The 15,081-nt window shown below is 38.9% G+C and overlaps 1 protein-coding gene across 1 annotated transcript; it reads left to right on the forward strand.

Moving 5' to 3' along the window:
• The first annotated feature begins 12,943 nt into the window (after positions 1 to 12,943).
• On the forward strand, positions 12,944 to 14,938 carry LOC131249122 (cytochrome P450 89A2-like). Its single transcript, XM_058249691.1, has one exon. It carries the CDS (start codon positions 13,338 to 13,340, stop codon positions 14,862 to 14,864), a length of 1,527 nt encoding a protein of 508 aa, XP_058105674.1. The 5' UTR covers positions 12,944 to 13,337; the 3' UTR covers positions 14,865 to 14,938.
• The last annotated feature ends 143 nt before the right edge of the window (positions 14,939 to 15,081 follow it).

Below are 15,081 nucleotides of genomic sequence, written 5' to 3' on the forward strand. Positions count from 1 at the left end.
AGAGCATGATGAAGTAATCCATTTATCTCAAAGCCCAAGCCCCAAATCCATGGGTTAGGTGACGCAGGGATAAACGTGATGAGGATAACTACTTCGAATCCATGGAGCTTCTCTGGACTCCTCACAAACACTTCTCGAATCCACGAGGAAAGAAACCAGAAAAATAGAAATAACTTCTAATAAACTCGAAATTGATTAATTGATCATTGATAATTGTCTAATGTGTCTCCTTACACCATTAATATAGAAAAAACTAAACTAAAATTCGTAATTACCAAAAATAGCAAAATTCAAACTCTAATAAAAATCCTAATTCTAATAAAACTCTTCTAAGGCCTAATTTCTAAAAATAAAAATTACAAATAAACTTTCTCTAGAAGAGTCCTAGTATAACTAAAAGTTATTTCTAAAAGGAAAGAAAATCTAAAACTCTAAAAATATTTTTAAAATCGGAATTATTAAAAATAGTAAAAATTTTCTAAAAAATCATTTATGAGCTGAAAGCGCACGTTTTCTAACAAAACAGACAGATGTGACCCACTTTATGGGTCAGTTCACCTCAGATGGCCCGTTTCAGTAAAGATTGATAGGTTGTACGCCCCATAACGATACCCAGATCAAAAGTTATGGTCAATTCACAGTCCATCTTCTTTTGGCTCAACCATGCTGGGAACGTATCTATGACACGTTCTACATCAGACCCCTCCACTTGAAAAAACTCATCCTCGAGTTACGCAAGAGACTTGGCACATGAGTCTGAGATAACTTCTAACGCCGATGTTCATTAGCCCATTTTTTGTATTTGGCATTAAGCTCTTGAGCTGACACAATACATGTACTCATGTTTTCCTTGACTTGACTAATATTGATCAGTTCCTTCACATCTGTCTTCAAGATCTCATATTTTTTTTGATAATGTGGGCAATTAGGCGGACTTGCCCCTGAGACGGGATCAACGTGATTTTGTATATCTCGTATGGGAGGCAATTTATCGGGGGTTCATCGAGCACGATCTCCTTGAACTCCTACAAAATTAGCTTCAAATATTCTGAGATATTCACAGGCTCCATATATTCTTTCTTTTCAACTAATGGATATATATGTCTTGTTTCCTCAGATTGTTTGACAAAAGCCTGTTCAATTGTGAGAGACTGTTCCTCAACTTTAAAAGTCTTGGGTTGGTTCTCCCTTCTCATAGGGCCGAGGATAATCTTTTTACCATCTTTAATAAAGATAAATAGGTTATCCCGATCCCTATGTGTAGCATTAATATTATTTTGCCAAGGTTGACCAAGTAACATGTGGCAAGCTTCCATATCGACCACGTCACACATTACTTCATCCATATAATATTTACAAATGGAAAAAGATATACGACATCGTTCAGTTACCTCTGTTTTGTTGATCTCCTTGATCCATCCAATCATATATGGAGATAAGTGTCTTTCTGTTTTCAGTTGTAGCTTTTCTACCATTATTTTCAATACGAAATTCTCATCGCTCCTGACATCGATGATCACATTGTAGACTGTTTTGTATGCAGTGCACCTTATTCGAAAGATATTGTCTCGTTGTAATTTTATTTCTACCTTTGGCATGTGTAACGGCTTCCTCATAATCGAAGTGGTGGCCTGTGATTTACCATCATCTGATGGTGCTTTGTAGAAATTGGGGTTGTGTCGTAAAGCGGCCACAGGCGATTGAGCATCACTTTGAGCTTGGGGCGGAATTAGCGCATCCGCAATACGGTTGAGGGTTGCCTGCAGCCCTTGCATGGTCAACTGACTCTCCCGGTGGAAAGCTTTCATTCTTTCTAAAAGATAACGAATCTCCGAATCACCGTCCACAAGATTTTGATTCATACCTTCATTGTTTGCCATCGGCCCGAGAAAAATCCTCACTCTGATACCAATTGATGCAGGGATGAATGTGATGAGGATAACTACTCCGAATCCACGGAGCTTCTTTGGACTCCTCACAGAGACTTCTCGAATCCACGAGGAAAGAAAGCAGAAAAACAGAAATAAATTCTAAGAAACTCGAAATTGATTAATTGATCATTGATAATTGTCTAATATGTCTCCTTACACCATTAATATAGAAAAAATAAATAAACTAAAATTCGTAATTACCAAAAATAGTAAAATTCTAACTCTAATAAAAATCCTAATTCTAATAAAACTCTTCTAAGGCCTAATTTCTAAAAATAAAAATTACAAATAAACTTCCTCTAGAAGAGTCTTAGTATAACTAAAAGTTATTTCTAAAAGGAAAGAAAATCTAAAACTCTAAAAATATTTAAAAAAATTGGAATTATTAAAAATAGTAAAATTTTTCTAAAAATTCATTTTGAGCTGAAAGCGCACGTTTTCTGATGAAACGGACAGATGTGACCCACTTTATGGGTCAGTTCACCTCGGATGGCCCGTTTCAGTAAAGATCGATAGGTTGTACGCCCCATAACGATACTCGGATCAAAAGTTATTGTCAATTCACGATCCATCTTCTTTTGGCTCAACCATGCTGGGAACGTATCTGTGACACGTTCTACATCATTAGGTCATTGGCCGAACCCTCCTCATAGGCCCCGAATCCATGGGTTCTGCCTCATACGGGCTCTAAATCTATATGTTCCGTGGGCCACCCACCCTTAGTGTGCCCTTGCTTCCCACAGGCCACCCCACTTGAGCTCAGTGTGAAAATAGCTTTATTAATCACCCCCGGTGAAAAGTCTCGTGCATGAGACCTCCTGCTTTGATACAAATTTGATGCAGGACAATTAACCACTTGCTCTAAAAGCTCGAACTGATAGAGAATGATGAATTAATCCATTTATCTCATAGCCCAGGCTCCAAATCCATGGGTTAGGTACTCGGCCGAACCCTCCTCATGGCCCCCAAATCCATGGGTTCCACATCACACGAGCCCCAAATTCATGGGTTCTATAGGCCACCCACCCCGAGTGTGCCCCTGCATCCCACAAGCCACCCCACTCAAGTATGGTGTAAAAATGCCGATGTATTATGCTACTACCTGACCTCATCAATGGAATACCTAGGTACTTAGCACCTTTTCAAGGTATTTTTCCTGTGATAACCAAATCCTGCTCATCTTCCTGTCTCTATGAATATTTATGCCAAGAATCCTCTTTGCAGTCCCCAAATCTTTCATCTCGAATGTCCATGATAACTGAGTCTTTAGTACATTAATTTCAAACATATCATGACTGGCGATCAACATATCATCAACATACAATACTAGGATGATGAATTTTTCATCACTCAGTATCTTGTAATTGACCAATGATCATATTTACTCTGAGTAAATTTCTGACTCAACATGAAATAATCAAATTTTTTATACCACTACCTAAGCAATAGTTTCAGGTCGTACAACAACCTCATTAACCTACAAACTTTTTTCTTTACCCTTTTAATTTTGTAGCTCTCTAGTTGCTTCATATAAATCTGCTCTTCCAACTCCCCATGTAGGAATAGAGTCTTGATATCTATTTGTTCTAACTCGAGATCGTATTGGTCAACCAGCGCCAACACGAATTTGATACCGGTACGAATATCTCTGTGAAGTCAATTCCTTCTCTCTAAGCATAGCCCTTCGCTACCAATCTAGATTTATATCTATTCTATTTTCTTTTAAATAACCATTTGCATCTGATTGCTTTTCGTCCAAATGAAAGCTCCACCAGCTCCCATGTGTGATTTTTGTGCAACGAGTCTATCTCATCATCCATAGCCGCCTTTCACTTTTCTGCATCAGGCTCATTGAGAGCCTCCAGAATAGTAGACAGGTATCCCTCATCTGTAATGGTGGCATATGCAATATTAAAGTCATCTATATATCTTATCAGTAACCTACGATCACGCGGTGGGTTTCTTCTCACAGGTGATTGCTCCACCTGATCATGTACCTCTGTCTACGCATTTGTCTCTGCCTGAGTATCATCTGTGTCAATTTAGACATCTACGGTTAACCTTTCAGGTTCTTCTTGCTCCTCCTGATCATTCTTGCGGAATAAGGAGCTTTCATCGAATTTGACGTCACGGCTAGTGATGACCTTGCGAGTGACATTGTCGATTAACCTATAACCTTTCACATCAATACCATAGCTAACAAAGATATACTTTCTGGCTCTATGGTCTAGATTATCTCTATCAACTGACAGTACATGAGAATAAGCCTCACAACCAAATATGCGCAAATCTGGGTAGTTCAGCTTATGGTCACTCCATACTTCCTCTGAAATTTTACATTCAATTGTTGTAGAATGAAACCGGTTTACCAAATAGCAGGTTGTGTTAACAGCCTCTGTCCATATGTCCTTACCCAACGCAGCATTACTTAAAATGCACCTGCCCCTCTCCAAGAGAGTCCGATTCATTCGCTTAGTCACACCCTTTTGTTCAGGCGTATGTCGTACTGTGTTGTGCCTAATAATCCCTTCATCCTTGCAATATTCATCAAACTCAGTAGAAGTGAATTTTTCACCATTGTCAGTCCTTAAAACCTTTATTTTTCGCCATGAATGTTTTTCCATCATTGTCTTCCATTATTTGAATATGGTGAAAACTTCAAATTTATGTCTTATGAAGTAAATTTAAACTTTTCTGGAGTAGTTGTTAATGAATAAAATAAACCATGACAACTCTTAAATGAAAACCTTTGGCAATGGCCCCCATACGTAAAAGTGCAAATAATCAAGCACTCCCTTACATATATGTTTTCATATTTTAAAAGATAGTCTATATTGTTTATCATATATACAATGCTCGCATATATCTAAATCAGAATTTTTAAAAGTTGGAATCAAACAACGATCAACTAGTACCTTCATGCCCCGCTCACTTATGTAGCCCAAATGAGCATGTCACATACGTAGGGACGTGGAATTTGCAATAGCTATTGTCGCTCCCTGTTGAAGTATTCTCAATCAACCTATAAAGGTTACCATGCCTTTGCGCTCTCATGATCACGAGTGCCCCTTTTGAAACTTTAAGGACATCATCAATATCAGTGAACTTGCACCCTATAGCATCGAGTGCACCTAGAGAAATCAGATTTTTCTTCATATTAGGAACACGCTTGACATCAATCAAGATATAATTCATCCAATCAAATATCTTGATGCTCACCGTACCAATAGTCATAACATTACGGGCATTGTCATTGCCCATAAAAACTTATCCACCATCGCATTCTTTGTAACTGGCAAAACAACTCTGATGATGACTCATGTGGTATGATGCTCCTGTGTCAAGTATGTACTCATTTTTATGATTATCGTATAAGTGACCAATCATGGAAACAGACAGAACATCACCACCACTTGTCTCTTCATCAGATGTGACAACATTGGCGTCCTTGGAAGAAGCCACTAAATTTTCTTTCTTTGCTTCAAGATTTTTACAATCCTTCTTCATGTGTCCACACATCCCACAGTTCTAGCACTTTAATTTTTCTTTGTCCTTGCCCTTGGATTTAGATCTAGGTCTAGAAGATTTTGTACCTCGCTCAAAATCTCTACCCCTCGTAATCAGTGCATCGGAAGATGTTCACATATCGCCGTTTAGCTTTCTCATGGCCTTCCCTTAAAGGATTAAGATAACGGTGTTGACACTCAAGATTTTATTTGCGATACACATCGTGTCCTTAAATGACTCATAAGATGCATGAAGAGAATTTAAAAATATACATGCATGTTCCTCATCTTTGACTGCTTCCTCCATATCCAGCAATTTACACATAAATTTATTAAAGTTGTTGATGTGGGCTTCCAAATCTCCACCCTCTGCTATCTTGAAGGTATAGCGCTATAGCTTCAAGCATAGGCAATTTTCAGATGACTTTTTCACATATATGTTCTCTAACTTCGCCCACAAACTAGCTGCAATTTTCTCCCTCAAAATATTATAGAGAACCTCATCCGTGAGACATAAACGGATGGAGGTTAAAGCATTACTATCAAGGGTTTTCTATTCTTCATCTTTCATAGTAGATTTCTGCTCCTCATGAGCCTCAATCTCGCCTTGCTTAGTTAATAAGCTAATCATCTTAACCTTCTATAACTCAAAATTATTTTTGTTTGAGTACTTCTCAATATTAAACTTGGCCTTACCCATTATAGTTAATCCTTTATATTTAGATCTGTGCCCCAACGATTGCTCCGATACCACTTGTTGGTATTTGTGCTGCGGAATCACACAGATATGGATCTAGAATAGCAATCCAAGAGCACCAAGTAAACACAAAGATTTAATGTGAAAAACCCTTACGGAAAAAAACTGCGGTATAAAGTAACAGAAATTTCACTATGAAAGCACAGATTACAAAGATAGAGAACTTACCCGACTTGAGCAATCCTCAAACCTCACCTTTCTCACTCCTTGAAACCCTAGAGCCCCTTTTTAAAAACCCTAGAACTCTTTTAGAAAACTTAGAATACCTTTAGAATCCTCTCTCAATACATATACAACCATTTATATAGTTTTATAAAGAAGTCAAAACGGAATAGGAAACAAAAAACGCAAAATCTGCATTTCGTAGAAAATCAGCATAAAACCTTCGATGACGTCGAACTAGTTTCAATGTCAAGGAAAAATGACAAAATATGTCCAGCGAGCAGGGGTGAATATTCGAAATAAATTCGATGGCATCGACTAGATTCGATGACATCGAAGCTGGTTCAATGTCATGAAACCCTCCTTGACAAGTTGAAGACATCTGTCAGCAACACATCCGGAGCATCTTGAGCCCAAATGAGATGATCATCTAGGGCATCCATTACCAAAAACAAAACTAAACTTGGCATGATCTGAATGTATAGCCATTCCAATTATCAATAGGCTACAAGTATTAGGGTTTCAACATTGTAAATTCCTAATTATGAATTCACTATTGTAAAACCCTAATTAGGGTTTCAATATTGAAGATGCTTGATCTCAAGAGAAAGAATGAGTGTCAGATCGAGATCAAGAGAGAGCCTGAGAGAGGGAGACCAAGAGTGCTTGCCTAAAAGAAGGAGAGAGGGAGACCGCTTGCTTGGTAGGAGAGAGAGCGTCATGGTGGGTAGCTACTGGAGTTAAAACAGAAGGTGGTTCTATTGGGAAGATGAGTTATGCGGAGTTGTATAGAGAGAGATGATGAGTTCATTGAGATTCGGGTGCGAGAAGTCAGTGAGAGAGTGGGGGTGGGGAGATAAGGGTCGTAGGGTTTTTTTTCTCTATATATAGGGACCCTTTGCCAACACTCGAGTTTAGTTGGCGCTAGTAAAGGGTTGCCCCCAAATGTTGGCAAAGACCCATTTTCCTAGAATGTTACTATAAAGTTATTGAAGAAGATTGCCCATGAAGCTCGCGAGTGTATTGTGAAATAAAAGAGATGAAAAGTATTGGAGCTTATTGCATCTAATGGCATAACCGTAGTCATTTTACGTGAAAGTGTGTGTTTATGTCATCGATTTGATGTTATGGGTCTACCTTGTAAACATGTCATTGTCGTAATCTTAATGGTATGAGAAAATATAAAAGACTATTACGTGTCATACTACACAGTTGACACATGTAATAAGTTGTATGACAAATCGATCCACCTAATGCTAGATTCTAGAAGTTAACCCTAGTCGATGACAATGTGTTACCACCTAAATGTCAACGTTTCCTTGATCGACTGCAGAAGTTGCGAAAGTTACAGATCCGTAGTCAGGATGAGACTAGCTTGATATCGTTGCAAACAATCAAATGCAATCACTGTTAAAGTCTCAAACACAACGGGTGAACATGCATGGCTACTCATTTAAATCGTTATTCATGACTACTCGTTTAAATCATTTATCACATGTACAGGTGCACCGTTGATGCTGACCTTTTTTTAAGCATGTCACTAGTTGTATGTTTGTGATTATTGAATCTTTAAATTTTTTGGAGAAGTTATACATTTTGCATGGGAGATATGAACATTTTGTTGTTATAGGTAGGTCATTATTCAACCTCTAAACATAATCTTATTTGGTCATATGTTATAAATGATGTATGAAAAAAATACTTGTGTGTGTTGGAGAAAATTATGAATACTTATTGGAATGTTAGATTAATAAAATGCTGATTGGTTATGTTTGTATTTGCTACCTTATCTTACAATATGGTTATGTTTATATATTTTATTATTGTATTTACTCACATTATGGTTTTGTTTACTTACCTTATTATTATAAATTTATAATCACTACTTTATTGAGATGAACAGAACTTTCCCGAAGCGACTTTGCTCATGTGGAGCAGGGCTGATGAATGTTTTCTTAGCAAAGACCACTACTAATTTTGGAATATACTTTTACAAATGTCCAACTGAAGTGGTAAGTAATAACATATTTTTAGTTAATATCAATGGTTCATTTATACTTTTTATTTTTATTTGTCCAGACTAATGACAAAAATACAATGGTGATTTTATATGGGATGAAATGTTTCCCTTCCCTTTCTCTCCATCATATGCTTTTACTTTTGGTGAAACTACGTCTAGATCACTTTTTAAAATGACGTGTTGGAATTTTGCAACACAAGTGGTGGATGAAGAAGAATCAATCAATATCTACTTAGATATGTTGATAATATGCTATGAATGGTATATGGCGCATGTGTGTATTGTGTACTTTTAATTGTGGTTATTTTCCTACTGTTATTTGTCTTTATTTCTTTTAATCTACTTTTTTAATGACTCTATTACAAATGATATAATTCTGCAATACTACTGTTAGAATTTAGTTGAATGTTATATATGTCAGCTTGTAGTGGCTTTATAGATTCAGCTTTTAGTGACTATATACACCCAGCTAATAGTTTTGATGCGTTGGTTTCATATCTGATATAATGCATTTTCACTGTGTAGTTTGTTCATATAATGCCTTCTCTTAGATGTGTGGGAAGTCGATTAAGGTCTTCATTAGAATATTTCAATGGAGATGCAAGCCTTAATAAACATCCAATAATTATTTTCTACTTGAAACTTTATCATTTAGGTTTGATGGAACGTGCGGGCTGCTCATTAGTTAGTTTGATTGTATGTGTATGAATCAACCATCATTTATATTTGATTGGATTGAATATATAGGCTATGCATTCAGATTTGATTGGATGTATATGTTGTTCATTAGATGGTTTGATTGGATGTATACGAATCAACCATCATTCAGGTTTAATCAGAAGTATACACTTTAATCAGAAGTATACAGTATGTTTCGGTTTGATTGGATATATAGGTTGTACATTCAGGTTTGACTCAATGTACACATTGTGCATTGGATGGTTTGATTTGATGTGTATAAATCAAACCATAATTCAGGTTTAATTGGAGGTATAGACTATGCATTTAGGTTTGAATAGATGTGTACCCTAGTTATTCAGGTTTCATTGAATTGTGTTATATTACCTTTTTAATAGGAGTAGGTTCTGATAACTTGTCTTTTATGTTTGATTTATATGACAAGCCAAAGTAATTTGATGATCATGACGTGGTAATTTGATAATCATGATGTGCCAGCAGAAACAACTGGCCATTCATTCAGGTCAGATTTGATATATTTACTCACTAATTCAAATTTGATTGAATGGTTAATTTGACTAAACAATCAATGATGTTAATTCAAATCTTCATGTGTACGTTGTTCATTCAAATTTCATTGAAAATGTAGGCTATTCATTGGATGATTTAATTGGATATGTAGGAAGTTGATTCAGGTATATTAAATGAGTGATGAGCAGGTTGTTCATACAAGTTAGGCCCTGTAATATGTTCATTCAGGCTCCATTGGATGTGCAGTCTGTTCCATCAAGTTGAAGGCTTTAATGCCACTTTTCCATTTCCCAACATCAATCAAAGTTAAATAGATAGTATTTTCAATATCTTTTTAAAAGATACATGACTACCAATGAGTATTTAAAAATGCATTAAAAAATGGCATTAAAGCAAGCGGGTTTTTATAAAAACCACTACTTGTTTCAAGGCAAAATAGCATATTATTTAATACTCTTAAAGAGCCATTGTTGAAACGCAGTCACTCAGAAATCGTACACCCAGCATATATAAACTCAACTTAAACCGTTCAAATTGTCGTGTTCTTATATAGTTCGGCATCCAAAAGTCACTGTTTGAATTTTTAACGATCCTAACAACTGATCAATAGGAATTTATTGGTTTAACATAGACCATTGATTATTTTTCCTCTCGAATGGCCATTAATGTCCACTAATCAACCACTTAGTAAATCAAAGAAGTGTAATTTTCTGATCACGGGCCATCTAAATTAGGAGTAATAATTTGAACGGTTTAATTTGAATTAATTATACAGTATGCATAGAATTTCTAAGTGCATGCGCATCAACAATATACAGAGTATAAAAGTTTTCCCATCCTCCTGTAGTAAACGACGGACAGAAGCTGAGTTGGAGTCTCTTGTCCATTTCCACATAAAAGTTTGCTAAAATACAACTCAAGGATTTATTTTATTTTTTTCGACTGTAGCCGTTGGATCTTATGTCATGTTGGGCATAGAATAAGCTTATCTTCCTTAGTGCTGCACGTGGGGCCCACCTGATTGTCAGCAGATCACCCACCATGAAATTTGGATGCCCAAAAAAAATCAGGCTAACCCAACCATCATGCCCAATTTATAGGCTTTTTTTTTTTTTTTTTTTAAACATGGCTGTCTGTTGTTTTCTTTGGTGGGCCTACTGCATTTTTAATACGCCATCCAACGCGTGAATCACGCGATCCCCACCTTGATGATGAGATTATGAAAAACCAGACGTATACCATAGATTAAGAGAAATCTCCAAATTCAACGGTGGCTCACCTGATGGTTGGATCATCCTGATTTTTAGAAATTCCAGATTTCACGGTGGGGATACCTATTGGATGACATAAACATAACCAGGTGGGCCCCACAAGCGGCACTTAGGGCCCGTTTGGCCGGGCGGATTGGAAGGGATTGGATGGTATTGGAAGGGATTGGAAGTTAAATCGCGGGATTGGCCAGGCATGCCAAACTGACTGGGTGACCTAATCCTGGGATATAGCAATTCCATGCATCTTAAGACAATCCACTGATAGCACCATCATTACCTTTAAATCTCATCTAATCCATCATAATTCATTCAAATTTGCCTGGAACGTGTTTGGTTTGAGGGATTGGAAGGGATGGGAAGGTTTAATCCCGGGATTGGCCGGGCGTACCAAACAGACTCGATATAGTAATCCTGGGATATAGCAATCCCATGGATCTTAAGACAATCCACTGACAACACCATCATTACCTTGAAATCCATGCCATCCACCCCGCCAAACGGCCCCTTATAGTATAGGCTTATTTTAGGTTGGACGGAAACATTTCTCACTAAAGGGACTCATAGGACACCAAAATCATTACACCTACGTACATCCAGCTGCAGGTTAGCTTAACATACAACCCATCACGCCACACAGTGATATTTGACTGGTGGAAAAGGTAGGCCACACTTGTAAAAATCACCTAACACAATCAAGGTGGCTTCATCGGGAGTAATTTAATACTCTGGCGTGATGCTTGATATACATATACTTAAAAATTGAATGATGGCATACATTAATTTAAATTAAACTCACTATATTAAGGAACCTGCGGTTGTTTAAGTCACTGTCCAAACGTCAGATTGTTTGAAAAGATACTATCCTTTGATTGGTGGGGCACTCGTTTAATGAAATAGGACCATGGGAAGCTTCTTGATTTTAACTGTCTAATAAATGTGTATCTTCCTGGCCGTTAAATAATCAAGTGTAATTTGTTGTTCATGTTACATATAACCTGGGACCCATATTTTTTTTACGGTTTCATTTATTTAAGCAATTCTTTGTTAATAGCTAAGCGCATGCGTATCATCGGTCACGTTTTACTAGAGTATTAAAGTTCTTCTTTTACTTTGTCAAAAAATAGATGAAGATACTTTAATGTAGTTTGGATATTTTAATAACTAAAAGATGTAACGATTGTTTCACATACGGCAAGTAGTCCTGAGTGGAGGAATGAAGTGAAATGGTAGTCCACTAGCTGGGCAATGTCCTATCTGTCAAGGGAAATTTCAGGAATTGGGACCCACCATAGATAGGGCACTGGTTTTTCTGTAAGGTGATCTTAACCGTTACAAACAATGACCTGAAGGTAACCATTGATCATTTTAAGATCCTATCTGTTCATAGATCTAACCAACAGGATCTTTTGTGGTAACTCATGCTCTAGGGAGCCTATCCATCGTTAGAAATACCTCTTGAACGGTTAAGATCGTCCATAAGCACGGCCCCATCTAGTGGATTAAGAATTCACTTAATAGTCCGCGGACTACGAGACGTCTCCTCCCAATTTTATTGAAAGCCAAAAAGGTCCCTTTCACGTGTAGGCAATTAAAAGCCCAGAAAAGTTTCATCTGTAAATACCACCATCCTCGACCAGTGGTATGAACCATATATACTCGGGTTCTCATTACGGATAAGTGGGGCCCACGTTTAAGTGATCTAGACGGTTTATCCTTTGTGCGTCAGAGCGGATGGAGCAATCCCAAAAACATCTCCGAGATCGGAAGATCCTACCGTCAAAAACTATCGAATTCTCTTTTTTAACTTGTTATTTGCAGGCCACGAATTGAGAGGAAAAAAAAATGGTCCTATGTGTAGCTTGTTGGGGAACGGTCCATCTACAGTAATACCTGCGACCAATGGTCTAGATCAATGAATCATTGAGCCCACTTGTACAAACTCGAAACTTGTGGATGTTGAGCATATCCTGAGGCCGAGGACCAATCAAATTTTCTTCCCCATCGAGAGGATGAGGATCCTATATCATTCCTGAGGATTCGTGTATAATTCCGCAGGATCCAATCATCTTCCCCAATCAGACCTTCAGCTCAGTACCGATATGTGGGCCCCACTTATCGATGATCCATACCGTTGATCCGATGTGCTCCGAGATGGATATACCATGCCCCCAAAAATCCCACAGATTGGAAACTAGCATCAACCCATCGTGTGTACTTATCAATCAAATGTCTTCAGTATCCACCTGCCCCAGAGGAAGGGTGAAGACCATCTAATGAATAGAACTTTTGGTAAATCCTCCATCCGGGGCAGGTCGCACCAGACCCACTTCCTCGATTGTCAATCCATGGGCCTCACTTGTTCAAAATCAACGTTCCAAACTCCTTCAAGGTTCTTCATTTTACGTATATAATGCAGACAGACCCAAAGCAATCTAAAACATCAAGATAGCAATAACATAAGAGTGCTTCCTCACCTTCTCCATGGAGCTTTGGTCCCTCATCTTCCTCTCCATCTCCCTCCTCCTAGCTGCTGTTGGATTCCTGTTCAACCTCCCAAACACCATCATCAAGAACAGAAAAAAACTCCCACCTGGTCCACCCACAATTCCCATATTGGGCAACATCCTATGGCTGAGAAACTCTCCCCTTGATCTGGAGCCCATCCTCCCACATGTCCACGCCAAGTACGGCCCTATCGTCACCCTCCAAGTGGGCCAGCAGACCCTTATCTTCATAAGATCACACTCCTTAGCCCATCAAGCTCTCATCCAGAAAGGATCCACTTTCTCCGATCGACCTCCGGCGGTCGAAGCCCGTCGCATCATAACCTGCAACCAACACAACATCAGCTCATCTACCTACGGCCCGCTCTGGCGTCTCCTACGACGGAACCTCATGTCTGAAATCCTCAACCCCTCGCGCCTTAAATCCTACGCTCCAGGCCGCAAGTGGGTCCTCAGCTTGTTGATCGAACGGCTTAGATGCCAGGCCGAGTCGGGTAAGCCCGTCCATGTCATGGAGAGCTTTCAGTACAGCATGTTTAGCTTGCTCTTGCTTATGTGTTTTGGCCAAAAGCTCCATGAAAGTGATGTGAAAGAGATCAAAGCTGTGCAGCAGCGCTTGCTCTTGAGTGCTTCTGCCCATTCCATCTTCACTTTCTTGCCAATGCTGGGAAAGATTATCTTTCGAAAGCAGTGGAACAATGTCTTGGCGATACGCAGAAGACAGGAAGAGCTTTTCATCCCTCTCATAAGAGGGCGGAAAGATCGAAACAAGCCACATGAAGAGGGAAGCCTTCCCTTTTCTTACGTTGATTCCCTCATTGAACTCGAACTCCCCGAAGAGGGAGGGAGAAAGCTTACTGAAGGTGAGATGGTGACCCTTTGCTCGGAGTTCCTTAATGCAGGGACGGACACAACGTCCACATCACTACAGTGGATCATGGCGAACCTGGTGAGGCATCAGGATGTGCAGGCCAAGCTGGTGGAAGAGATCGAGCAGGTTGTCGGGGATGGACGAGAAGACATTGAAGAGGAGGATTTGCAGCGGATGTCATATCTGAAGGCAGTGATCATGGAAGGACTGCGGCGGCACCCACCAGCCCACTTCGTGCTGCCGCATGCAGTGTCGGAGGAGGTATTATTGGAGGGGTACACAATACCAAAGAATGCGACTGTGAATTTCATGGTGGCGGAGATGGGGTGGGATGGGAATGTGTGGGAGGACCCAATGGAGTTCCGGCCGGAGAGGTTCTTGGGAGAGGGAGAGGCAGTGGTGGACATAACAGGGAGTAGGGAGATCAAGATGATGCCGTTCGGGGCAGGCCGGAGGATATGTCCTGGGCTAGGGCTTGCAATGCTTCATGTGGAGTATTTTGTGGCTAATCTGGTGAGGGAGTTTGAATGGATGGCTGTGGGAGGAGAAGAAGTTGATTTGGCTGAGAAGCGGCAGTTCACTGTTGTTATGAAGAATCCTTTGAAGGCTTGCATCACTCCAAGGAAGAAATAAAATAGCCAAGTTCTTGTTATAAAAACAAATGTAAAACAGAGCTTTGTTCTTGTTTTCAAACTCAGAGATCTCAATTAATAAAAAAAACAATTGTAAAACAGAGCTGAGTTCTTGTTTTCAAACTCACAGATGTCAAAGAAAAGACAAATGTAAAACAGAGCGGATTTCTTGTTTTCAAATTCAAATATCTCAATGATCTGCTTTATGTGGTGGCCCA

This window comes from Magnolia sinica, chromosome 6 (assembly GCF_029962835.1).
Source record: "Magnolia sinica isolate HGM2019 chromosome 6, MsV1, whole genome shotgun sequence".
NCBI classification, from domain to species: Eukaryota; Viridiplantae; Streptophyta; class Magnoliopsida; order Magnoliales; family Magnoliaceae; genus Magnolia; species Magnolia sinica.

Excerpts from the sequence above, each read along its gene's own strand:
- LOC131249122 (XM_058249691.1), top strand. The coding sequence starts at position 13,338 with ATGGAGCTTTGGTCCCTCATCTTCCTCTCCATCTCCCTCCTCCTAGCT.